The 25617-nt window shown below is 38.7% G+C and overlaps 3 protein-coding genes across 4 annotated transcripts in view; 2 read left to right on the top strand and 1 right to left on the bottom strand.

The window, feature by feature from the left end:
• The window catches only part of LOC106446440 (leucine-rich repeat extensin-like protein 3), a 38934-nt gene extending 27912 nt beyond the window's left edge, over positions 1–11022 (top strand). Inside the window, exons 1-3 of one of the 2 annotated variants that reach the window (XM_013888173.3) lie at positions 9241–9450; positions 9864–9945; positions 10070–11022. In XM_013888173.3, the coding sequence (XP_013743627.2) occupies positions 9427–9450; positions 9864–9945; positions 10070–10773 (810 nt within the window). In that variant the 5' untranslated portion in view covers positions 9241–9426 and the 3' untranslated portion in view covers positions 10774–11022. Of the gene's footprint in view, positions 1–9240; positions 9451–9863; positions 9946–10069 lie in introns of those variants that run through there. The other variant, XM_048746239.1, reaches the window with a different exon arrangement.
• A 433-nt stretch (positions 11023–11455) lies between these two features.
• Positions 11456–13855, top strand: LOC125580937 (pentatricopeptide repeat-containing protein At4g16390, chloroplastic-like). The gene has a single exon (XM_048746237.1). The coding sequence runs from the start codon at positions 11542–11544 to the stop codon at positions 13642–13644; it is 2103 nt and encodes a 700-aa protein (XP_048602194.1). The 5' UTR covers positions 11456–11541; the 3' UTR covers positions 13645–13855.
• Positions 13856–20700: 6845 nt separating this feature from the next.
• Positions 20701–24377, bottom strand: LOC125580936. Its single transcript, XM_048746236.1, has 6 exons — positions 23538–24377; positions 22960–23283; positions 22513–22818; positions 21964–22301; positions 21801–21894; positions 20701–21633 (listed from the first exon to the last, which is right to left on the bottom strand). Exons 1-6 carry the CDS (start codon positions 24375–24377, stop codon positions 20926–20928), a joined length of 2610 nt encoding a protein of 869 aa, XP_048602193.1. The 3' UTR covers positions 20701–20925.
• Positions 24378–25617: the final 1240 nt, after the last annotated feature.

Below are 25617 nucleotides of genomic sequence, written 5' to 3'. Positions count from 1 at the left end.
TATTATATACACCAAATAATATAACAAAATTAATATGAATGTCAAATTTTAAGAAATAACAACTAACACTACAAGAAAACGTGCCCATAACAAAGAAAATATTTTCGTCGTAAATTTACATGGTGTTTACAACGCAGTTACGAGGAATCCAACTTTCATCGTAAACGCCATGTAAATTTACGACTAATTGTGTTCGTCGTAAAATCCATGTAAGTTTACGACGAATGTACGTGGAATGAGAAATACGTCGTAATCATTACATGGACATTACAACGAAACATGTTACCGTTATATTTAGGTGAAAACGTGTATTCAATGTGTTTTAACTTACCTAATTTCGTCGTAAAGTCGTTGTAAATATTATGTTAAAACCATGTAAAATCCATGTAAAATATTCCTTGTAAATTCGTAGTTATATTTCAACTACCCAACTCGAAAATTTCTCTATATATATGTCATTTCCCACAACTCTCTTCCTCACAACACACAAACGGAAAAAAAAAATCCGAAAAAATCAGAAAAAAAGATTTCAAAAAAAAATCTAAGAAAAAAATGGCCGGTGGCGGTAGTATTTACGAGTTACGGAGTTGGATGTATTTGCACAAAGATTCCGACGGGAGGGTGATGAACACATTTCTGAGCGGGCTAGAGACATTCATGCAGCAGGCGGGTTGTACACCGATCACACAGGAAAGCGGTAAGATGTTCTGCCCCTGTCGGAAATGCAAGAATTCAAAATTTGCACGTAGTGAAACTGTATGGAAGCATTTAGTAAACAGATGATTTACACCACAGTACTACATTTGGTATCAACATGGAGAGGGTTATGGGGGAAATGAAGCTAGTAGTAGTAATAATAATTTTGAGGATGGTCATCATAGTGAAGAACCGAATCATTTTCATAATGAATATAATTATCATCCAGATCATGAGCAGATGGTAGATCATGATAGGGTTCAAGATATGATTAGTGATGCATTTTTAGAAACAACTACGAAAATAGATGATGGAACTGGAAATGTAGAAGAACCTAATTTGGATGCAAAAAGGTTTTATGAAATGCTAGATGCTGCAAATCAACCAATCTACACTGGTTGTAGAGAAGGTCTCTCTAAATTGTCTCTAGCAGCTAGGATGATGAATATTAAAACGGATCATAATTTACCTGAGAATTGCATGGATGCATGGGCGGAGTTGTTTAAAGAGTATTTGCCAGAAGACAACGTGTCTGCTGAATCTTATTATGAGATTCAGAAATTGGTTTATAGTCTTGGGTTGCCTTCGGAGATGATTGATGTTTGCATCGACAACTGCATGATCTACTGGAAAGAAGATGACAAGTTAGAAGAGTGTCGATTCTGCAAAAAACCACGATTCAAACCGCAAGGCCGTGGGAGGAATAGGGTACCGTACCAAAGGATGTGGTACCTACCAATTACAGACAGATTGAAAAGATTATATCAATCTGAGAGGACTGCTGCGTCGATGAGGTGGCATGCGGAACATGTCCAGAGAGATGGTGAGGTTGCACATCCATCAGACGCAAGAGCGTGGAAACATTTCAACAAGGTACACGCAGATTTTGCTACAAATATTCGGAATGTCTATCTTGGGTTATGCACCGATGGATTTAGTCCATTTGGAATGTCTGGTAGACAATATTCTTTGTGGCCAGTCATTCTTACGCCGTACAATTTACCGCCGGATATGTGCATGGAACAAGAATTTCTATTTTTGACCATATTAATCTCTGGGCCGAAGCATCCAAAACGGCCTCTTGATGTTTTTCTTCAACCGTTGATAGAAGAGCTAAAGCAATTGTGGTCAGAAGGGGTGGGGAAGTACGATTGTTCCTTGAAAAACAATTTTACGATGCGAGCAGTTCTGCTGTGGACGATAAGTGATTTCCCTGCTTATGGGATGTTTTCTGGCTGGACAACACATGGAAGATTATCTTGTCCATATTGTCTTGGATCGACGGATGCTTTTCAACTGAAGAATGGTAGGAAGAGTTGTTGGTTTGATTGTCATCGTCGCTTTCTTCCACTTGCCCATCTGTACAGAAGAAATAAGACATTGTTTCGGCACAAAAAAATTGTCAGAGACGGTCCTCCTCCATATCTCACCGGCCAGCAGATCGAAGCAGACATTGATTATTACGGAGCTCAGGAAACAGTTAAAGTTGGAGGAAATTGGCATGTTCCTGGAAATATGCCTGATGGGTATGGTGTGTCTCACAATTGGCATAAGAAGAGTATATTTTGGGAGCTACCCTATTGGAAGGATCTTCTCTTACGCCACAATCTGGATGTCATGCATATTGAGAAGAACTTTTTTGAGAACATCATGAATACATTACTTAACGTCCCTGGGAAGACAAAAGATAACAAAAAGTCAAGGATGGACTTACCTGATATTTGCTCAAGAAGTGAGTTACATATCAAGAGCAATGGAAACGTTCCTGTTCCCATCTTCCGGTTGTCATCAGAAGCCAAAACAACCTTGTTTGACTGGGTTGCATCAGAAGTTAAGTTTTCTGATGGTTATGTTTCAAATCTGTCAAGATGTGTTGAACGAGGTCAAAAGTTCTCCGGAATGAAGAGTCATGATTGTCATGTGTTTATGCAACGACTACTTCCATTTGCTTTTGCCGAGCTCCTTCCAGCAAATGTCCATGAAGCACTTGCAGGTAATTATAATTTTATAATAAATATACATATGTTATGAAATGTTATTAATTTGATTACTTTTGCAATATACAGCCATCAGCGCTTTTTTCAGAGATCTTAGCACACGTACGTTCAAGGAAGAATTCATCGAACAACTTCATCATAACATTCCGATCATATTGTGCAACCTGGAGAAGATATTTCCTCCTTCATTTTTTGACGTCATGGAGCATCTAGTTGTCCACCTACCGTATGAAGCATTGCTTCGTGGACCTGTTCACAACGGATGGATGTATCCGTATGAGCGACAGATGAAACATTTGAAGGGGAAAGCAAGAAATCTTGCAAAGGTGGAAGGTTCAATAGTTGCGGGGAGTTTGACAGCCGAAACATCTAACTTCACATCATACTACTTTGCTCCAACTGTTCGTACGAGAAAAAGAGTTCCTAGAAGATATGATGATGGTGGAGTACCGACATCATATCCAATTGATGGTGTTCCTGACATTTTCTGCGAAATTGCACGGTTTGGTGGTAAAACGAAAGAAGTATGGTGGTCATGTGAAGAGGATAAACATAGTGCCCACACTTATATTCTGCTCAACTGCGAGGATGCAGTGACCCGTTACTTTGAAAGGTAAATATTTTTGTGAATGTTAATTATATGAATTGAAGTTAATTATGTATGACTTGATTATTTGTTTAATTTGCAGCATGTTTGTATCTCAAGTTGAAGAAGCAATACCAGGAATATCTGCAACTGATGTGGACACACGTAAAGATAAGCACTTTGTCAAGTGGTTAAAATCACAGGTACGTAATATATCTCATACATTGATTAATTAAGTAAGTGTTTTGATACTTCAATATTAATTAAGAATAACTGCTTTTTGCAGGTTGATTATGACGATCCTTATTATCCCGTATGGTTTCACGAATTGGTTCAAGGTCCAGTTGCAAAGGTCACCACATCACCTATGTATTTCACACGAGGATTTACCTTTCACACATACGAGTATGGGAGACATCGGGCAACGAGTAACTACGGAATATGTGTGAAAGGTGAAACGGACTTTTACGGGATCTTGCAGGAGATTATTGAAGTGGAATTTCCGGGGTTATTGAAGCTAAAATGCGTCCTCTTCAAATGTGAATGGTTCGATCCTGTTGTGAACCGAGGGATTCGGTATAACAAATTTGGTGTTGTGGATGTCAATTTTGGGAGAAGATACAACAAATTTGAGCCTTTCATTTTAGCTTCACAAGCCGAGCAAGTTAGCTTCCTTCCTTATCCTCGGCTTCGAACTTCCGGGATAAACTGGTTAGCTGCTATCAAAATTACACCTCGTGGACGCATTGTCGCTGGAGAAGAACCGCCCTTGCAAGAAGAAGACGCTATCAATGAAGTTGAGGTACCAGAACAACCAACTGATGAAATCCTTTTGATCGACCCGCAAAACTTTCAATATGAAGATATTCCCGAAGATGCGACAGATGAAGCACGTGAAGACGAGTTCGAGAGAAGCGACGATGATGATTGTAATGATAGTGATGAGAACGAAAACGATTTAGAGTGATGTAATATTGATGAGAACGAAAACGATTTAGAGTGATGTAATATATGTAACAAATGTTGTATTTCTCTATTGTAACGTATGTTTAAAGAAATATTGTTTTTTTACCATCCTAATGTATGTGTAACAAATGTTGTTTTATATAATATGTATTTCTTTAGTTTTTAAAAAATTATTTGGAGTTTTAGGGTTTTAGAGTTTAAGTTGGAGAAAGAGCACATAGTAGTAGAGAAGAGATATGATGTTAGATGATATGTGACTTTGGGGTTTAGGGATTTCATTCTCGGTGTTTAGGGTTAACCGTTGTAAAATCGTCGTAAATGTATCTATTCCACGTAATTTCGTCGTAAATGAAAAAATGCGGGCCTGGTAACTTCGTCGTAAACGCGGGCCTGGTAAATTCGTCGTAAACCGACGTTTCGACGTAATTTCGTCGTAAATCGAAAAACGCGGAACCTGGTAACTTTGTCGTAAATGAAAAAATGCGGGCCTGGTAAATTCGTCGTAACCCGACGCTTCGACGTAATTTCGTCGTAAATCGAAAAACGCGGGCCTGGTAACTTCGTCGTAAATGAAAAAACGCGGGCCTGGTAACTTCGTCGTAATATTACGTCGCGTTTACGACGAATCCTTTTCTATATATTGAGACGCCGAGACGAGGCTTCCTCGTTCATTCCTCCCAAACTCCTCTCCTCTCCCTCTAAGGTACACTCTCTTTACTCCTTTTTTTTTTTAAAGTTAGTTTAGGTTATCAGTTTAGGTGATTAGTTAGATATTTAGTTTAGGTGATTAGTTAGATGACGGAATACTATAGTTTAGGTGATTTGTTAGGTAACAGAATAATTTTTTAATTATGTCATCATAATTGATTAAATTTATTTAATTTTTTTTTAGATGGCTCCTAGAAGGAAACCAGCAGCACCTACTTATGCCCAGTTGTTTGGCGATGGTTCCGGTACATCTTCTTCTGGTCCATCGTCTTCCGATGCAGTTACAGACTCTCAGACTTCTCAGAGAGTTTTTTCGAGTCCTCCTCTTCCACCGCAGATGCCTCCACCTCCTCCTCCAGCGGCTGCACCTCAGCCTGTCCCAGAAGGTGCAGTTCATCCGGATTTGCGTGTGCCTTCATATGCTCCCTTCGCGAGATATACGGTGGAGGATTTGCTTGCCCAGCCTGGACGGGAGGGTTTGGATGTTCTAGACCCCGATAAACCCCGAGGAACTTATTGGTAAGTTATTAATTTTTATTACATTAAAATTTAATTATTTTTATTTTCTAACGGTTAAATTTTTTTTTTTCAGGTTTGGGGCTAACAACCGTGTTAGCCGGAGCGTTTCGGCGACGATTAAGGGTTACTACGACGGGGCATACCCGAACTGGAGCAAGACACCAAATCACGTTAAGATCACGTGGTTTAAATGTTTTGCGGTAAGATTTTTAAATTTAATTAAATTTTCACTTTTAAATATATATATATATTTTTAATATTTATTATTAATTGTAATTTTTTCAAAATTTTTATGTTTCAGCAAAAGTGGCATTGGTCTTTGAGAATCACCGAGAGGGTGAAGGCGGAATTCGTTGCAAAGGCAAAGATACGCCTCTGCAACACAGTCTCTGATTGGAAGGACAAGTGAGAGATCTACGGGTATGAGGGAAAGCCCACTGAGCTCACGACGGATGTGTGGGATGGCCTCATCGCCTATTGGGAGCACCCCTCTTCGATCAAAAAGGCCAATTCGTGTTCGGCTTCTCGAAGGACGAAGGATAAAGATGGTCATTTGCCCATGCTTCACAGAACCGGACAAAAACCTCATGCAGGAGTCCGTCTAGAATCTGTAAGTTTTGTTTTAAATATATATTTTAAAATATCCAATTTATATAATTTATAATATTTAATTTACTTTTTTTTGTAGTTCGAGAAGGCGGGAGTCTTACCTTCTGTCTGACCTATTCAAAATGACTCACGCCACATCCAACGGAGTTTTTGTGGATCCTGCATCTGAGAAACTCTTCCAAACAGTGGCTGGTCGGATTGAAGAACGGGAGACGCAACTAACCCAGGAGTCTCCCGATGGATTACCAGTCACATTGTCCACCGAAGAGGTCGACAGAATCTTCGAAGAGGTACAACTTAAAATTTTTGTTTACATTATTTTATATATTTTAACATAATTAACTATATTAATATATGTTTTGATTTTATAGGTGGCTCCTAAAAAGAAGGGACGGATAGTCGGTATAGGCTCTGTTAACGAAGTTGCAAGGGCAACTTCGTCATACACTTCGAGACGGGATGAAGAGACTGCTCAGATGAAGGCTCGAATGGATAGCCAGCAGGTTCGTTTAGACTCTCTTGAAGATTTGCTAGACGTGATGGCCGTGGGAAACCCGGTCATGCAGAGAATGTTGAGTGAGAGACGAGCCGCTCTTGGAATGCCACCACGAGATCTCCAAGAGTCCGATCCAACCCGTCAACAGCGAGCAACCCCACCAACTACTTCGAGAATATGTAGTTTTTTTTATTTTTCTGTTTGTATTATGAATTTAAATATTATTATATGACTTTTTAAAATATGTTTTTCAATTTCATATTTCGTTTTAAAATTTAAATTATTTTAAATTCTGAATATTAAATATAAATTAAAATTTATTATATACTAATTAATAATAATATAATAAGAAACGATGTAAACTCCTCGTAAACATTACATGGAGTTTACATCGAATGATTACGAGTGATTAACATCGAAATATTTACGAGGGTTTCACATCGAAGAATTTACGAGTGATTTACAACGAAAGTATTTACGTGTGCTTTACATCGAAATAATTACGTGGGCTTTACGACGAAAGCTTACGTGTCGTTTACGACGAATCCTTTCCATGCGCTTTACGAGGAATATATTTCGTCGTAAACGTAGCGAGTCGTTTACGACGAAACCTCCGTTACGACGGACGTTTAACAACGAAACGTCTTTCGACGTTAATTCGTCGTAACACTCCGTTTACAACGAGTTTACAACGAATACTGCCCTAGTAAAAAATATGTTTTCTTGTAGTGTAATGTTATACACTGAAATCAAATATATTTTTCTTATCTTAAAATAAATATATCTTAAAATAGGAAATCTAAATAAGAAAATTTTTGTAAATTAATATCTCTATAAATTAATAAAATTTCAAAGTCCCATCATGTTTAATTTATAGAGGTTTTATTGTATTATATTTCATGTACTAAATGATAGTGGTCTATATGTGGTATAATCAAATCATGTACAAAAATATATGGGCCTAATAAATAAAAGTATTTGCAAAATAATTGTTAGAGAAATTTAAGGTAAGTCAAAATTTAAAGTAAGACCAAAATATTATTAGTCAAATGAAAACTTGCAACAACTTTGTATATGTAGATTTTTTAAGACTCCTTCTCTTTTAATAGCGTAGATTTGGCCTAAATAATTGTATAATATTTTGCTTTTATGTTTAGTTCATCAGGGCTGGATTTGGGTCAAAACCCCAATATTAGTTTTGGCTCCCAAAAGTTTTACAGTTTTAACATAAGTTTAGACTCCGAAATTGATCCAAAAAATTGATCAAAAAAGACTCCAAAATTTTAGAATTTTTTTTTTAACAATTTTTTTAGAAAAGTTTATGACTCAAGTTCTCATATCCGACCTTGAGTTCAATTGTCCAAAATGGTAATAAGCGGTATGTTTGTAGTTTGGCCACAAAGTTACATGAAGTTTCTTTTGTCTTTATTAGTCTTTAAAAACTGAACTAAATGTTAATTTTATGATTAGTCTGAATATAATTGTTTAAGTGTCATAGCTAAATAGTCCAAAATAGTTCATTTTATATAGTATAGATTCTTATTACTGTCATTATCAGTCGAGCATTGGAAAAACAAAAGGTCGATCTGGTAGTCTCTTATTTCGACCAACTAAATCCGCATGTGACTCGAATCTTCCAGCTATTTCTTTTTTGTTGTTTTCTCTCTTCCTATCTTCTTCTTCTTACGTATGAAAGAATTGATGATGATGATTGGTCTATTTGTTTCTTAGTGTTATACTATAAGCTAGACAAATACAAAACCATGTCTCTCTCCCTGTTTATATTCTCTCTTCCTATCTTCTTCTTCTTACGTATGAAAGAATTGATGATGATGATTGGTCTATTTGTTTCTTAGTGTTATACTATAAGCTAGACAAATACAAAACCATGTCTCTCTCCCTGTTTATATTAGATGAATACATTGCATATGATGTGGCATTGTAGAAGTTGGAGTGGTTAGATTAGTAGTGCTGGAGAAACAATTACAGGTATTCTCTATCTTTTTTTTATTAGAACAAATCTCTACAAAACAAAAAATTAAGAGAGACAAGGAGAAGAAGAGTTGCGTTGAAGGAAGAATGATTGAAATAGGTTTGTTAGAAAAAAATGATTGAAATAGGGCTGCCGACTCATGACTTTTATTTCAACTTTTCATGTTAACTAATCTATGTTAACTAATACTCTCTGTTTCAAAATACATGAAAATTTAAGATGGTACACAACTATTAAAAAATTATTTTTTATCTTAAAAATATCATTAAAATATATATTAAAAGTTATTCAACCAATCACAAAACAGACTACAAAATATCATTGGTTACACAGTTTTTTATAAAGTGAAAAAGTGCATTGATAAATGAAAATATCATCTATTTTGAATCATCAAAAACTCTCTAAAACATCATCTATTTTGAAACGGAGGGAGTATAATAAAACTAGAAGTCACATTTTTGTATGTAACTAGAACGTAACATTACATGAGAAGTAAATATCATTTGGGAAAAGAAAACAAGAGAGAGAAAGATTGATTGGTCGCTGCAGTTAATGGCAACTCTGAAAGCTATAGATGTGAAAAGAGTTTTCTTTTTTCAATGATACATTATTGTACACTAATTACGAGCAAAAAGAAATGATAAAGTTTGTGTTACATAAAAAAAGAAATGATAAAGTTTTTGATTAAATCGGAAATGGTGCCAACTGCGTACACGTGTCAGTATTTCATTGGTTGAGTCAGGTTTGAGTCTGTGTTATAAAAAGCTACACTTCTCACCGCCATCCATATCTCTCTCTCTCGAAGTAGACTCTAAGCCACCGTCCCTATCAGATCTGAGATCTCCGTTCCAAAGCCATGGCCGAGAAGGGCAAGGAAAAGGTTTGTCTTCTCTTCCTCTTCTTGTTTTGTTCTTCTTTTAGTAGACAGATAAACTTGTAAGGGTCTTGAGAGTTTACATTTTGTGGGAGCGTTTAATACTCTTTTTTTCTGCTCATTTTTTGTTTTTATTATTCACTTGTGGAAGGTTTTTTTATATCTGTGGGATGTGTTTGTTTTGTGTGGATTAAAAAGAAATGCGATCGTATTAAATAAAGTGTTAACTTTGTGGAAGCTATGGGAAGAATCTCTATTACTTTCTTAACTTTTGTGTGTGTGTCAGAGAGCGAATCAATTCTTCCGTCTCTTACTTTTTCTTTGGCAGTAATTAGATCTTTAGAAACGTCCAATCCAAAAGTAGTTAAACTAAGGCCGAACCACTTAGGCAGAACCTGATGTCAATATCTGAAAAACAGGTAACCATGATGAAGTTGAAGGTGGATCTTGATTGTGCCAAGTGTTACAAGAAGGTCAAGAAGGTTCTCTGCAAGATCCCTCGTGAGTTCATTCTCTCCTTTTTTTTTATCTTAGATTCTGTTGAATTATATTGTTTGTTTGATTTGAATTGATTGGTGAGTAAATGGACTGAGTGGATAATGATTTGTGTGATTGGGAACAAGAGAAATCAGAGACCAATTGTTCGATGAAAAGTCCAACATAGTCATCATCAAGGTGGTTTGCTGCAGCCCTGAGAGGATCATGGACAAACTTTGTTCCAAAGGTGGCGGCTCTATCAAGACCATCGAGATCGTCGAGACACCCAAGCCTCCTCAGCCTCAGCCACAAGCCCAACCCCCTCCTCAGAAGCCTAAAGATGCTCCCAAAGCCGCTGAGAAGCCTAAGGAGGCTGAGAAGCCTAAGGCGGCCGAGAAGCCCAAAGAGGCTGAGAAGCCGAAACAGCCTGAAAAGCCCAAAGAAGCAGAGAAGCCTAAACAGTCTGAAAAACCAAAAGATGCTGAGAAGCCGAAGCAACCCGAGAAGCCAAAAGAATCCGCAGCTCCCAAACCCGCACCGGCGGCAGCAGGTCCAGCACCTACTCCGGCACCTGCTTCATCCCCGAAGCAGCCAGGACCGCCTCCACAAGCTGTGCCGATGATGCCCCAAGGGCAGCCCGTAGCCATGTGTTGTGGGCCATACTACGACGGTTATGGAGGTGGGCCAGCGTTCAATGGATACGGAATGCCACCACCGCAACCGTACGAGTGCTACGGACGACCAGTGTATGATACCTGGGGAGGTGGCCCACCACCTTGTTACAGACCATGCCCTCTCAACAGATGCGATTACTTCAGCGAAGAGAACCCACAAAGCTGCTCCATCATGTGATATGATTCGTCCCCTTTTCACTCTTTTTAAATCCTTAAATTTTCTTCAAATCTTTCTTTTTTTTTAATACAAATAATGAAAAGAATATATAGAGATATTTACGTGTAATGTTGTGATAGGAGAAACGAATAAGGAATGATCGTTGTATTTTGTAAATGGTAGCCATTTCCATTTTGGTTGTCCATTTTGCAGCTGTAAACATTAAAGAAATATTGTTTTATTTTCCTAAATATAAACCATTTATAATAATAGTATTTCTCTTTATAAAATTATCTACTTTCTGTGCCTTTTGTATAACAGAGAAGCGTAGGTGGAATATGGGATGCTACAAATTTGTTAGACCATTTCTAATGGATCATTTTATTTATTTACATTCAAAATAGAATAACTTTACAACAGGGTTATGTTTTACATCTAATAATATTATGTTTTAAAGTAAAAATAGAATGATAAATCATGAAATAAATGATTTACTCTAAAGTAAACCTATTTTTTCAATCTATTATTGAGTAAAAAATAGAATGGAATTGAAATTCTTTTATCATTTGGGCCAAAGGATCACCACCAAACCCAATGCGTCATCGTCCATTGGAAACATATTCGAACTACGCGGTGGGTTTTAACCAAAGAAACAGCAGGCAGTTACATTGACAAACACTTAAACAACATAACACTTTGCTTCTTCTTCTACAATGCTCTTCGACTACTTCGTTGGATAAGGTCGACGCCACCAGAGCGAAGAAATAACAGAGAGAGAAAAAAAAAAGAATGTCATTTCATCTATACTCCTCTCCTTCATCGCTTCTCCACGATCCTCATCCTCTCTGCAATCTCCTCTCAGCTCATCCCAAATCCACTCCAAGGAGCTTCCTTTCCACCTACAACCCCAACTCTCCTCCCTTCCACTCCAGAAACCTTCTTCAAACAAGCCACGTTTCACTACAAGAATCTCTCCCGCATGAAACCCAGATCGAAAAACCCAAACTTGACGCAAACCCACCAGGTCCCACCCCCAAAAGATACGCCTGGGTAAATCCCAATAGCCCTAGAGCTTCTCAGCTCCGTAGAAAGTCTTACGACTCGAGGTACTCTTCTCTAATCAAACTAGCCGAGTCCTTAGACGCGTGTCCCCCAAACGAGGCTGATGTCTCCGATGAATTAACTAAGTTTGGTAGTAACCTCTTCGAGCAAGACGCTGTTGTCACCCTCAATAACATGACCAACCCTGAAACCGCGCCTCTTTTCTTGAACCATCTCCTCGGGACGCTGAAACCCACCAGGGAAGTGATTCTATACAATGTTACTATGAAGGTGTTCAGGAAGTCCAAGGATCTTGAGAGGTCCGAGAAGCTGTTCGACGAAATGCTCCAGAGAGGAGTTAAACCTGACAACGCAACGTTCACAACGTTAATCAGCTGCGCTAGGCAGTGTGGTTTACCTAAGAGAGCCGTTGAGTGGTTTGAGAAAATGCCTTCTTTTGACTGTGAGCCTGATAACGTCACTTTGGCTACTATGATCGACGCTTATGGTCGTGCTGGTAACGTTGAGATGGCTTTGAGCTTGTATGACCGTGCGAGGACCGAGAAATGGCGCATTGACCCTGTTACCTTTTCGACTTTGATTAAGATATATGGCTATTCTGGAAACTATGATGGGTGTCTCAATATCTATGAAGAGATGAAGTCTCTTGGGGTGAAGCCTAATCTTGTTATCTACAATAGGCTGTTAGATTCTATGGGTAAAGCCAAGAGGCCTTGGCAGGCGACAATAATCCACAAGGATCTTATTAGCAATGGCTTTGAACCCAATTGGAGTACTTATGCTGCTCTTATTAGAGCGTATGGTAGAGCTCGTTACGGCGACGATGCGCTTGTTATCTACAGGCAGATGAAGGGGAAAGGAATGGAGTTAACTGTGATTCTGTACAACACTCTCTTGTCCATGTGTGCTGATATTGGATATGTGGATGAAGCTTTTGAGATTTTTCAAGATATGAAGAGTAGTGGGACTTGTGATCCTGACAGCTGGACATTCTCTTCGCTAGTCACCGTGTACTCTTGCTGTGGGAGGGTTTCAGAGGCTGAGGCGGCTCTGCGTGAGATGAGAGAAGCTGGCTTTGAGCCTACTCTTTTTGTTCTCACGTCGCTTATCCAGTGTTATGGCAAAGCCAAGCAGGTTGATGATGTTGTGAGGACATTCGAACAAGTGCTGGAACTTGGTATAGAGCCAGACGACAGATTCTGTGGCTGTCTTCTGAATGTAATGACCCAGACACCGAAGGAGGAGATCGCTAAACTCATTGGATGTGTGGAGAAGGCTAAGCCAAAGCTTGGTCGCGTGGTAAAGATGTTGGTCGAGGAGGAGAGCTGCGAGGAAGGGGTGTTCAAGAAGGAAGCATCTGAGTTGATTGATTCCATAGGCTCTGATGTAAATAAAGCGTATTTGAATTGTTTGATTGATCTCTGTGTCAATCTCAATAAGCTGGAAAAAGCTTGTGAGATCCTGCAACTGGGGCTGGAGTATGACATATATTCGGGTCTTCAATCAAAATCTGCTACTCAATGGTCTTTACACCTGAAAAGTCTCTCTCTTGGGGCAGCCTTAACCGCTCTTCATGTTTGGATGAACGACTTATCAGAGGCTGCTCTGGTATCTGGAGAAGAGTTCCCTCCGTTGCTTGGAATCAACACTGGACATGGGAAACACAAGTACTCAGACAAAGGTTTAGCAGCTGTTTTTGAGTCTCACTTGAAGGAGCTAGATGCTCCTTTCCATGAAGCTCCAGATAAGGTTGGCTGGTTTTTGACCACTAGTGTTGCGGCAAAGGCATGGTTGGAGTCTAGACGTTTATCCGGAGAAGTTTCTGCGTAGCTCTCTGTCGTTGGTGTTTATCCGGAGAAGTTTCTGCGTAGCTCTCTGTCGTTGGTATGTAGCTTTGATATGTCTATGTGGCTTTGAGTTTTATTCCGGCAAAGGATAGGTTTTTGTAATGCTAGCAAACTCAGTGATATACACATTTAAAACAATTCTACAGAGGCTGATTAAGTCTCATAATCCTTAGTTTATGGGATTTTCTTCATTATCCTCCTGTTGACTTTAATGATGAGGGGTGGCTATTTGACTTTGCCTCTTGGAAAGCATGCTCCATTGATATATGTTTGATTTAAAAGTAATATTTGAGGACCCAGTTTGACATTGTGCATGTGAAACAAGATATGTTTTTCAAGTGCTGTTACCTTAGCTGACCGTAATAAAGAAAAGAGTTAGTGCGCATATGATGGTCTGCACGTTGGTCCACGAGCTGAATATAAAGACTGTAGGAGTCGAGGCATAATAAATCACATCACTACTACGCAACAACATGGGAAACTGCATTCACACAATGCGCAGCAAGCATGGAAACATAGTTAGAGATTTGTCGTTGGATGATGCATCAACAAAGAAGATCAAGGAGTCACCTCAACTAGAGGTAGCTGAGCAGAAAACAGGGAAAAGGCGGTGCGTAAAGATCATTCTGACGAGGAAGCAGCTCGAGCAGCTACTTCTGAAATGTCCAGAAGGCGTTTCTTTTAAGCTCCCTGAGACTTATGGTAGCTGCAACCGTAAATGGAAGCCATCTTTGCAGCCAATAGTAGAGGTGGATAACTTATGATGTGGCTTCCTAGTCATTTTGCTGTATTATGAACCTCGTTGTGGATTGAAGCTGAGTAGCAGAAGGGTGAGAACTTTGAAAACAACTCGGTCTACCAGTTGGATTCTCCTTTGTAAATCTTGTATTCAAAAGAAAAATCTTGTGATCAGTAAAGTGTTCCTATTTACTGTTCTTTTAAGGGGTGTTTTTAAGAACCTACTCCCTCTGTTTTTTAAAGATTAATGTTCTAGGATTTTCACACTTATTAAGAAACTATATTAAAACTTAGTTATTAATGCATAGTTTTTTGTAACTTTATATTTCTTATATTTTTAAACCAATAGGATTAAAAGAAATGTAATTAATATTTTTGAAACACACAATTTTTCATTATTAGTTGACAAAATATGCTTTGAAAACATGAAAAATACATCTTTTGGAAACAAAATATTTCTCTAGAACATCCATCTTTAAAAAACAGAGGGAGTATTAAGTAAAGGGAAAATTATTTTTAGAGCAAAAAAATGATAATTATGTCCATTTAAATTAGTCTCTATTTTATGCCATTTTTTTCTATAACACCCTTTAATATATTTGAAAATAAATTTAATAAATAGTTTTACAAACAAAAAAAAATTGGAAAAATAGTAACTTTTGATAAAATACTTATATGAACTTAGTGATATTTTTTCCAGTTATAAAAAAGTTGAAATCATAAATTTCAGATTATGTTCTAAATAAAGAGAAATGGCATTCTACGAAGTAGAAAACGAAATCCACTTTTTTCATTGAATCTACAATGTTTAGAATACATGATCTACGTAAATAGGAGTATTCTAAAAATATTTAGAATACACATTCCGCGCTTAACCTACCGTTCTAAAATCTTTAGAAATCAAAATCTACACATTAATATAAATCTAAAACACGTAGAAACCGACTTCTACAGTATATACTCCGCATTTTTTTTCTGCATAATGATCAGGATCGATCGATCCGTTAGACCTTTTAAATTCGGATCGATCGATCCCGCATGATCGAACTCATTATATATTTTATTAAAAAAATTACAATTTTAAGGTATTACTGCCATTTGGCCATTTTGAAAAAAAATAGTCTAATAGCACATAAAATAATAGAAATTAGTCTAAAAAGACATAGTTACCATTTTTGTGCTCTAAAAAACAATTTTCCCTTAATTAAATATGTCTTAGTTATCTATCAGATACTTCAATTTTATTTTGAAACTTTAGGGAAGTGACATTTACTCACCAAAAATATCACATGACAACATATACACACGATCAATTCCATATGCTTGTAAAAATAAATATTTAATGCCACACAAGATGATAGATCGAATCGTAAAACTACATAATGTTTTAAGTTCCAACATTATGAACACTCAATTGCTTTTCAGATCTTTCAAGGCAGAGCCGATGCAAAGCTTGTACATGAATCTTAGAGCCATAAGGGAAATTATTGGGGCTGAAGGCGAACTAGTTGCTAATCTTTGAGTTGGAGCTGCTAATCATGGAGAAGAGGAGTGATGTTGACGAATTAGATAATGATAATGAATCGGAAGACAACGAAATTGAAATACAACAAAATTAAGATGGAAGATAAATTAAGATTGAAGTTAAAAAATCGCATTACAACAAAATTAAGATGGAAGTTAAAAAATCGCACTCCCCGTGTATTTTTAAAGAGTGTCATTTTAACATTTTTTCTTATCAAATAAAAAATATCGTTTTAAAATTTCAGTGCAATTTTAACTTGTTTTTAACTGAATATTAATTGTAAAATAAATTGATATAATAAATAATTTATTTATCTCAAATATTATTGGTCAATTAGATGTAATTAATGAAAATATAAATGCATTTCAATCACTTTTTTAATATGTGTGAAAAGTGTTTAAAGTGACATTTTTTTATGAAACGGATGGAATATATATTTGTTGATATATAATATTTCTAACAGAGAAATAAGTCGTTTTTCCAAATCTTTAATGTTAAAATCAATTACTTGTGTCATAACAAAGTGGAGTTTGATAGTATATAAACAAAGGATAGAAAGTTGATGCCTTTCCACTGGATATGATTAGGGTTGGGCAAATAAACCGAACCCGATCCGATAAAAATGAATTCGAATTGATCCGAACCCGACATAAATACCAAATGGATTTTGTTTTTTGGTATTTTGGGTTATGGATATTATCCGAACCGAACCCGGACCTAAATGGATATCCGATAAAATCTGAAACATTTAAAGGGCTTTTTGCAAAAGTGACTCAAAACTTGGAGTCAAACAGAAAACTAACATTTTCTTTTGACTCCTTTTTTTTTTGAGATTTTAACCCCACACCTGCACTTTATCTACGAAAATGCCATTAACATTTTTTTTTTTTTTTTCGAAAATGGCTTCTTTACTGTCTCAACCTCATCTTCTTCAAGTATTTACAATACTGCCACTGCAATGAATAGTGGCAACAACCTTGTACGAACTGTTTGGAGCTTTTAATGCCCTTTAATGCACGTAAATCTCTTTACACTCTCTCTGTTTCAATTGTTATGAACTAAAAACAACATTTCTTTCACTTTCTCTCTATATTCATCCAAAAAACTCAAGCTTTTGATTCAAAATATGGGCTATGGTTGCAGAGCCATATTTCTTTCGTTTTGACTTACGGTTGCTTTCGTTTGAGGTTCTGGGTGGTTGGAGAAGACCCTGTGTGCAAACGAAGTCATCTCACCTAGTTTAAGGTACGAATTTGAATTTTTTTTCAAGATCTGTTCGCGTAGAAGACTTACTAGTAAGTCATCTGTATGTAGAAGACTTACTGATGAGTCTTCTGGTCAAACGGACGACTTAAATTAAGTCGTCCAGCTTTGTTTGTTAAAAAAAAACACTTCAGACGACTTATATATACGTCGTCTACGAGAAACGGGCTAGTTTTGCATTTGACCGAATCGTGTCAGATCTTTGACTATTTCTGGACGACTTATAATTCAGTCGTCTCTGGGAAAGTTAAAATTTCAATATTTTATGAAAACTTGACGACTTACGTGTAAGTCGTCCTAGGTTAGTTTTGTAATTGAAAAATAAAACTTCATAATTTAACTTTAACCAGACGACTTAATATAAAGTCGTCCCTCCAGAAGACTTAATTTAAAGTCGTCCGGGGAAAGCAAAGTCGTCCAGAATTTTTCCCAATTTTCTGGTCAAACCTTGCTTATCCCGGACGACCTTAAATTAAGTCGTTTAGCTGGACGACTTTCATCTAAGTCGTCTGGAGAAAGTTAAATTTCAAGTTTTATTTTTCAATTACAAAACTAACCTAGGACGACTTACACGTAAGTCGTCAAGTTTTCATAAAATATTGAAATTTTAACTTTCCCAGAGACGACTGAATTATAAGTCGTCCAGAAATAGTCAAAGATCTGACACGATTCGGTCAAATGCAAAACTAGCCCGTTTCTCGTAGACGACTTATATATAAGTCGTCTGAAGTTTTTTTTTTAACAAACAAAGCCGGACGACTTAGAATTAAGTCGTCCCTTTTAATTTTCAATTGCAAAAGTGACCTCTTTAGACGACTTACCTTTAAGTCTTCTGGACGACTTAATGCTAAGTCGTCTGCGGCAATGTTTATTGAACTTCTTCATTTCCCTTTTCTCTATGTTTACTAATGTGTTTTATTTTGAATATTTGCAGATGATTTTTCAGTTACATGCAGTGTATGGAGAATGGTTGTTGAGAGATTTCCGTTGGGATTTTGTGGTTGATGATCTCAAAGGAGGAAGATTGTTTTTATTGAATGAAGATTCAACACATGCTGAACTTGTTGCAATGGCTCAAGAAGATTATAACCTGGACATGAGAACAGTGAGTGTGGAGATTAGCTACTCATTACCAGCAGAAATGATGATGGCTCCAGGCAGTCTTCCCATTCATGTTACAAGTGATAGACAAGTTCGAAACTTGCTGGAGATACTCAAAACCCATAGAGTATGTCTTTGTGTATCAAGCCGCAGCAAGGTCGAAACGGTTTCAGAGAAAAGGGATATTGATGAAGCTGGTGAATGGGAAAAAGATGTTGGTGATAATGATGAAGCTGGTGAATGGGAAGAAGATGTTGGTGATAATGATGAAGCTGGTGAATGGGAAGAAGATGGGGAGGAGGAAAATGGGGAGGAGGATGCTGATAATTCTATTGTTGGTGAAACGGATCAGAATGGTGGGGATTACAGTCTTTATGGAAAGGTTCCAGATGAGGACGAGGAAGATGATGATAATATTTGTTTTGAAGAAATCCAAAAGACATATGCTAAGACAAATGCTATTGAAGGAGGAAAATCGAATGGTACCAGTATCTATGTCAACCAGAGTTTTGTTAGCAAGGGTGCTCTGCTTTCAGAGCTGCGGTTGGCAGCAGTGAGGGGTAAGTTTTCTTTCAAATTATACAAATCAACGAAAACTCTCGTTGTGGCAACATGTCCGGTTAGCTATTGTGGATGGAAGGTCAGAGCGAGTGTCAAACATGGGACAAACACGTTTTGGGTAACAAAGTATGTGGAAAAACATTTATGCTCAGCGGGAGACCGAATCGCTCAGCGGAGACACTGTACTCCGAAGTATGTAGGTAGTCTTTTCATTGATCGTGTTGGAATCATTGATGGGATAACTCCGCAGCATATCACTGATGCAATGAGGAACATGTTTGGCATGGCGCTTGATTACACCACTTCATACAGAGCACTGTTATATGCACAAAGATTGGTGAGAGGATCAGCAGAAGAAGGGTATTCGCGTCTGGCATCATATCTCGAGCAAATCTCCATTGCAAATCCTGATTCTATCACGGCGATAGAACTTGATTCTATGAAAAGATTTAAGTATCTATTTCTCTCTTTTGGAGCTTCTATCAAAGGTTTTAAGTATCAGAGAAGGGTCATTGTGGTGGATGGAACTCACCTAAGTGGAAAGTATGGAGGAACTATGTTAGTTGCAGCCGCACAAGATGGCAATTTTCAGATATTCCCATTGGCTTTTGGGATCGTGGATGAGGAAGATATACCTTCTTGGGAATGGTTTTTCACAAAATTGGCTAGTTGTATATCTCATGACAAGCCTCTGGTGATAGTCTCCGACCGGCACAAGGCCATTAAAAGTGCGTGTGATAAGGTGTTTCCTTGGGCAACCCGAGGAATATGTTATTATCACCTTCAAGATAACATTGTCAAAAAGTTTAAAGGGAAACATCTCATGTACTTGGTGAAAGGGGCTGCTTATGCTCACACGGTTTACGATTTTGACCGGTACATGGCTGAGATACGGAGTGCAAACCCGGAACTTGCAACGTATTTGGAGAAAGCCGACGTCAGGCTATGGTCAAGGGTTTATTGTAAGGGGAACAGGTTCAACATAAAAACAAGCAACATTGCTGAATCTATTAATTCCGCACTGAAGCGAGCAAGAGGATTTCCGATTACGTTCCTGCTGGAGTTCATAAGGCAGAAGTTAGGAAAATGGTATTGGAAAAGGAGACAAGATGCTTTGAGTCTCACAACTGAACATAGCGGGGGTGTTGAATACTTGCTTGCTGTTCGAGAAGAGATAGCGGGTACGATGACGGTCGAACCAATTGATGGATGGCATTTCTTTGTCAAAGGTGGCAAAATGGACTGTGTGGTTGATTTGGAACATGCAAAGTGTGATTGTGGTGTCTATGGAGTGGAGAAAATACCTTGCTCTCATGCTATAGCTGCTGGAATACATGCTGGTTTGCATATCTCCACACTTGTATGTCCACTGTACTCAAAGAATTATCTGTATGCAGGATACTCAGAGAATATATATCCTATCGTGTCACAACATATTGAGGAACGAGAATGCTTTCCTCCAGAACTAAAGCGTGGTCGGGGGAGACCGAAGAAATCAAGATGGCAATCTTGGTTGGAGCTATCTAGGATGAGAGGACACAAACCCAGGAAGAAACACAGGGCACGGAGATGCTCAAACTGCAAGGAAACTGGCCATACGAAACCACAATGTACACAAAATTTTTAAGTCGTCCAGTCTTGATTACCCGTCCAGACGACTAAATTTTTAGTCGTCCAGTGTATTTTATTTTTAGACGACCTTCTACTAAGTCGTCCAGTGTATTTTATTTTTAGACGACCTTCTACTATCCCTTCAAGTGTATTTTATTTTTAGACTACCTTCTACTATCCCTTCAAGTCGTCCAAACCTTCTAGACGACTTATTTGTAAGTCGTCCAGTTGGAAAACCTTCCAGACGACTTATAATAAGTCGTCCAAACCTTCTAGACGACTTATTTGTAAGTCGTCCAGTTGGAAAACCTTCCAGACGACTTATTTCTTCCAGACAACTTATATATTTACAAGTTCAAATACAAACACTAATCTTCCAGACAACTTATATATTTACAACTTATATATTTACAAGTTCAACTTATATATTCAAATACAAAGACAAGTTCAAATACAAACACTAATCTAATCATACAAGCCCACGAACCTATCACCATCCACATTTTCTTTTAGATGCTGATCAACAAGCTCCTTCCATATATCCACCGCCATATTATCCCTCATTTTCTTTGCGTTGCACCTAGCAAAGTCTTTAGGGTCAAAGGAGACACCGAGAGCATGACATTCAATGTACTTTACAGTGTACACGCCACAATCACCATTGTTGGCCGTGGGTACACCTTTCAGCGGTCTCTCATATGTGTATGGCTCCAACCCGTATTTGACCCGTATTTCGTCGGTGGCTGCGCACTCAACAAGCAGATAAGGGACCATCTGGAGAAAAGGCTCCATTATCGCATCCCATGCGTCTGGTACACTAGATGAAGGTATGCTGTCCCAGACGACTATGTGCCTCTTAGGGATCGATATCCAAATAGCAACCCAATGCTTGTCGTCCAAGTTCACTGGCGCATAGATATCATCAATGTCCTCCCCCCACTTCTTGTTTGATTGGCAAAATGAAGGTATTGATCCGTCATAAAAATACGACGCCCCACCAGGTAGAACTCTTCCTAAACCTTTGTGATCAGGTTCCGATGTTTTGAAGAGGTGATACTGCTCTCTCCAAGACTGGGAAAAGTTGTGATCCAGGAAGCACATTCGCTCGCTCCTGAAAGCTTGTGGGTTCTCCTGATACCTCTGCCTTAGCACATTAATCCAAGCATCTATATGCTGCATATTAAATATAACAAGTTAGAAGTTACCAGACGACTTAAATATAAGTCGTCTACGTGGTCGTCCAAGTAGACGACTTTCCAGACGACTTATAATAAGTCGTCTGGAAAGTAGTCTACTTGGACGACTTTGTAGACGACTTAAATCGTGTGCAGAAGACTTACGCAGTCTTCCAGCCATCCTCTGGCTGTCCGGAGGAAGTGGTACCACCTTGTTGGTGATGTACGTGGTTTGTCCTCGGTCTTAGTTAAATAATGACTGCAAACAAAAAAAGCAATCAGTTTTGGACGACTAAATCAAGCTATTATGGGTAAAGCAATCACTTACGGATCAGTTTTCAACCAATCAGCGAGTTCCTTCAACCGATCTTTGTTTACTGGCGGAAATGGATTATAGGCTCCCACTTTATCTTTTTTTTTCTCTGCCGTATAAGGAGATCTCACAGTGGGAGCAGGTTTCTTCGCTCGTTTACTCTTTGCACGCTTGTCCAATACAACCAGGCTCGGTTCTGAAACTGGATCGCTTGGCTCGGTGGAAGCGAGGCTCGGTTGTTGATCGGTGGAAGCGAGGCTCGGTTGGTGATCGGTGGAAGTGACAGCAACAATCTCTTTGGAGGTCTTATTTACCGAGTTCGCCTCGGTTGCTGTATCCTCCGGCAACCATCTCTGCAATAAAAGTTGCACACAAGTTAACTCTGGACGACTTAAACAAAAGTTGTCTGGACGACTAGTTGGACCTGGACGACTTAAAATTAAGTCTTCCGTGGTCAACTAGTCGTCCAGACAACTTACGTTTAAGTCGTCCAGGGTCAACTAGTCGTCCAGACAACTTTTACAGTCGTCTGGACAACTAGTTAACCCTGGATTTGATACTAACCTCTTTGATTTGAGGAGGCTGTTTCTTTTGAGGAGGAGGCTGTTTCTTTTGAGGAGGAGGCTGTTTCTTTTGAGGAGGAGGAGGCTGCTGCTGTTTCTTTTGAGGAGGAGGAGGCTGCTGTTTGGTTTGATGAGGAGGAGGCTGGTTACTAACCACGGTTTCATTGGCATGAGGGGTAGCCTGTTTGTTTCTACCCCCGGTTTCTTTGGCAAGAGGGGTAGGTTGTTTATCTTGAGGGGTAGCCTGTTTGTTTCTACCCCCGGTTTCTTTGGCAAGAGGGGTAGGCTGTTTATCTTGAGGGGTAGCCTGATTGGTGACACCAACCTTCTTCTCCACAGCTTCCAATCTATCGGACAACTTCCTAAACTCCCTCATGCACTTATTAAACCCTTTTTTCATGCAGTCAGCTACGCCCTTGAACATAATTTCCAACTCCTCTCTGGTCACCCCTCTAGCCTCTTCTCTAGCCTCTTCACTAGCCACTTTAGGAGCCTCTTTACGAGCTTTCTTCCGAGGTCTTGGATTGTCTTCCTCCTCCTCCTCCTCCTCCTCCAACACAACCATCTCTTTGGCCTTCTTTGATGGAGTCACAACCTTAGGTTTTGTATTGACCTTAGTACCAGTGACTTCCCAGCAATCCATGGTCCACTTCCACGGTCTCCGCTCATACATGACTTTAATGATGTTCTCCGCGGGCAGGTCCTCAACCTCAGAGTCCCATTTTGGCCACATTTCACTAATGTCCTTCTCAACAAAGTTGATCACGCGGGTCTGCAGTAAATAGAAGAATCGAGTTAGATATTTGAAAAAAAATACTAAATAGACGACTTAATTATAAGTCGTCTACTATGTCGTCCAGCTGGAAGACCTTCCAGACGACTTATAATAAGTCGTCTAATAAGTCGTCCAGATGGAAGACTTTCCAGACGACTTAATTAAGTCGTCCGATAAGTCGTCCAGCTGGACGACCTTCCAGACGACTTATAATAAGTCGTCTGCGCAGTCTTTTGGATTGAAGTAAATACCTGACTCAAGATAGCAGCTTTCATTGATCTGCGGCCTCTGCTGCCCTCGTAAGCCAGTATCGGTGGAGACGGACTGTCTGCTCTGGGACCACCAATACTAGCACCCAATTCCGGCATAGCTGTGTACGTCCAGACCTGAAGAACTTGTATAAACCCATCCACGGTGTAACAGCCAGCAATTTCTTTGTTCCACAAAGAGTCCATCAGCACCTTAAATGCGACTCTCCCCCATGGATAATTCTCAAACCGTTCTAAATCCATCACTAGCCTTGCCAGAGTAGATCGTGTAGCGGTTGAAAACTTTCTCCCTTCAATGAATCCAGTGAAGATGGAGAGGTACGCGAGCCGCTTGCGATCTTCCCTGGACCAATCCCCGCATCTCTGCAGTGCTGCTATTATCTGATCAGTAGTTGGCCCAGCTTCCAGATGAACTCCCAGCATCCCCCAGAAAGAAACCATCTCTGGGGTAACATCACATTTTGGTGTCTCAAGGTCCTCGATGTACTCGCAGTTTAGACCAGTGAGGTTTTCAAACTCTAACAGTGAAAACCTCAAAGGTTCTGGACCAACGAGAGACCACATCTCATACTTCTTCTTAATGTCCAGCTTGAAACTGAGCATGTAGTGAACCAGCCTTGAAGCCCAACCAAATCCCTGCTCCTTGAACTTGATGAAAACTCCCAAACTCGACTCCTTGAGCTCTTCAAATTCGTCATCAGTAAGAGCTTTCCTAAGAGCAGTATGCAACTTGCTGTTATCCGTATGATACGAAATGCTATTGTGGGCTTCTGGTTCTTCCCCTGATGTGTATAACCTACGGGGGAGTTCTGGAATATCCATCCTTTTTGTCTGCAAAATAATCAAAGACAACAATATAAGTCCAGACGACTTAGTAGACGACTTATAATTAAGTCGTCTGGAAAGTCTTCCAAATGGACGACTTATATTTAAGTCATCTACTAAGTCGTCCAGTTGGAAGACTTTCCAGACGACTTAAATTACTTACAAGTCTTCCAGTCGCAGAAGGAGTTGGAGTACTCGTCATTGCGGTTATAGATCTGAAAAAATAAACGTGAAACGGTGAGAATGAGTAAATTGATAGAGACAACGTTTTATGTTCATCTTTTCCTCGAGATTGATGACTTAGCGGCGTTAGGGTTTACAGAGAAACGGCGCTAAGGTTTACAGAGAAAAACGGCGGCGCTAGGGTTTAGAAGAAGCGGCGGCGCTAGTGTTTAGAACGTTGGTGACCACGGTGGCGAGGGCGACGGTTTGTTCGGAAATAGTGGAAGCGGCGGCGCTAGGGTTTAGAGGAATCGGCGGCGCTAGGGTTTAGAGGAATCGGCGGCGCTAGGGTTAGAAGAAGCTGCGGCGACAACGGTGAGAATGAAGTGAGATAGATAGCCGATGTTGAGAACGATGGTTTGTTCGGAAATCGTGGGAATTCGAAATCGCCTTTGAGAGAGAACTGTTAGGGTTTCTGAATATCGCGAAAAATGAAAAAAAAAAAAAAATCACCTTATATATTGGGTAAATAATCCGGTTAGCTTTAAAATTACATTGGTAAACTTTAAGGTTTGGTCCGGTTTAGACGACTTATTCTGGCTGATAATGTACAACAGACGACTTAATATTTAGTCGTCTGTTTTCAGACGACAAAATATTAAGTCGTCCTAGACCCTAAAATGAACCCCTAAACTAAAATGACTAGATTAACTAACTAACCACGTTATAAAATCAAATTATACTTAAATAGTGTTTACTATACACAGAAATGAACACGCATAAGTAATTTTAAAAATTTTCAAAAACGGTTTTAATGCTTTCCAAAATCTAACCCTAAGAACACATACAATACTACAACATATGTTGATGAAACATAAACTTAAGAATATCATGACTCACTACTTTCACTCATCTATGCTGAAAACAATTGAAATTTGTTATATCTTAATTTATACCTCCTAAGACATATGTTAATTACATAATTCCCATTTTTCACTTATCAAAATATTTTTTACAAAATTTTTAAATTATGTTTAAGACTAACTGTCCAGACGACTTTAAGTTAAGTCGTCTG

This window comes from Brassica napus, chromosome C1 (genome assembly GCF_020379485.1).
Source record: "Brassica napus cultivar Da-Ae chromosome C1, Da-Ae, whole genome shotgun sequence".
NCBI lineage: Eukaryota > Viridiplantae > Streptophyta > Magnoliopsida > Brassicales > Brassicaceae > Brassica > Brassica napus.
Note: the sequence above shows the minus strand (reverse complement) of the source record. Positions and strands in the feature narration are given on the sequence as shown.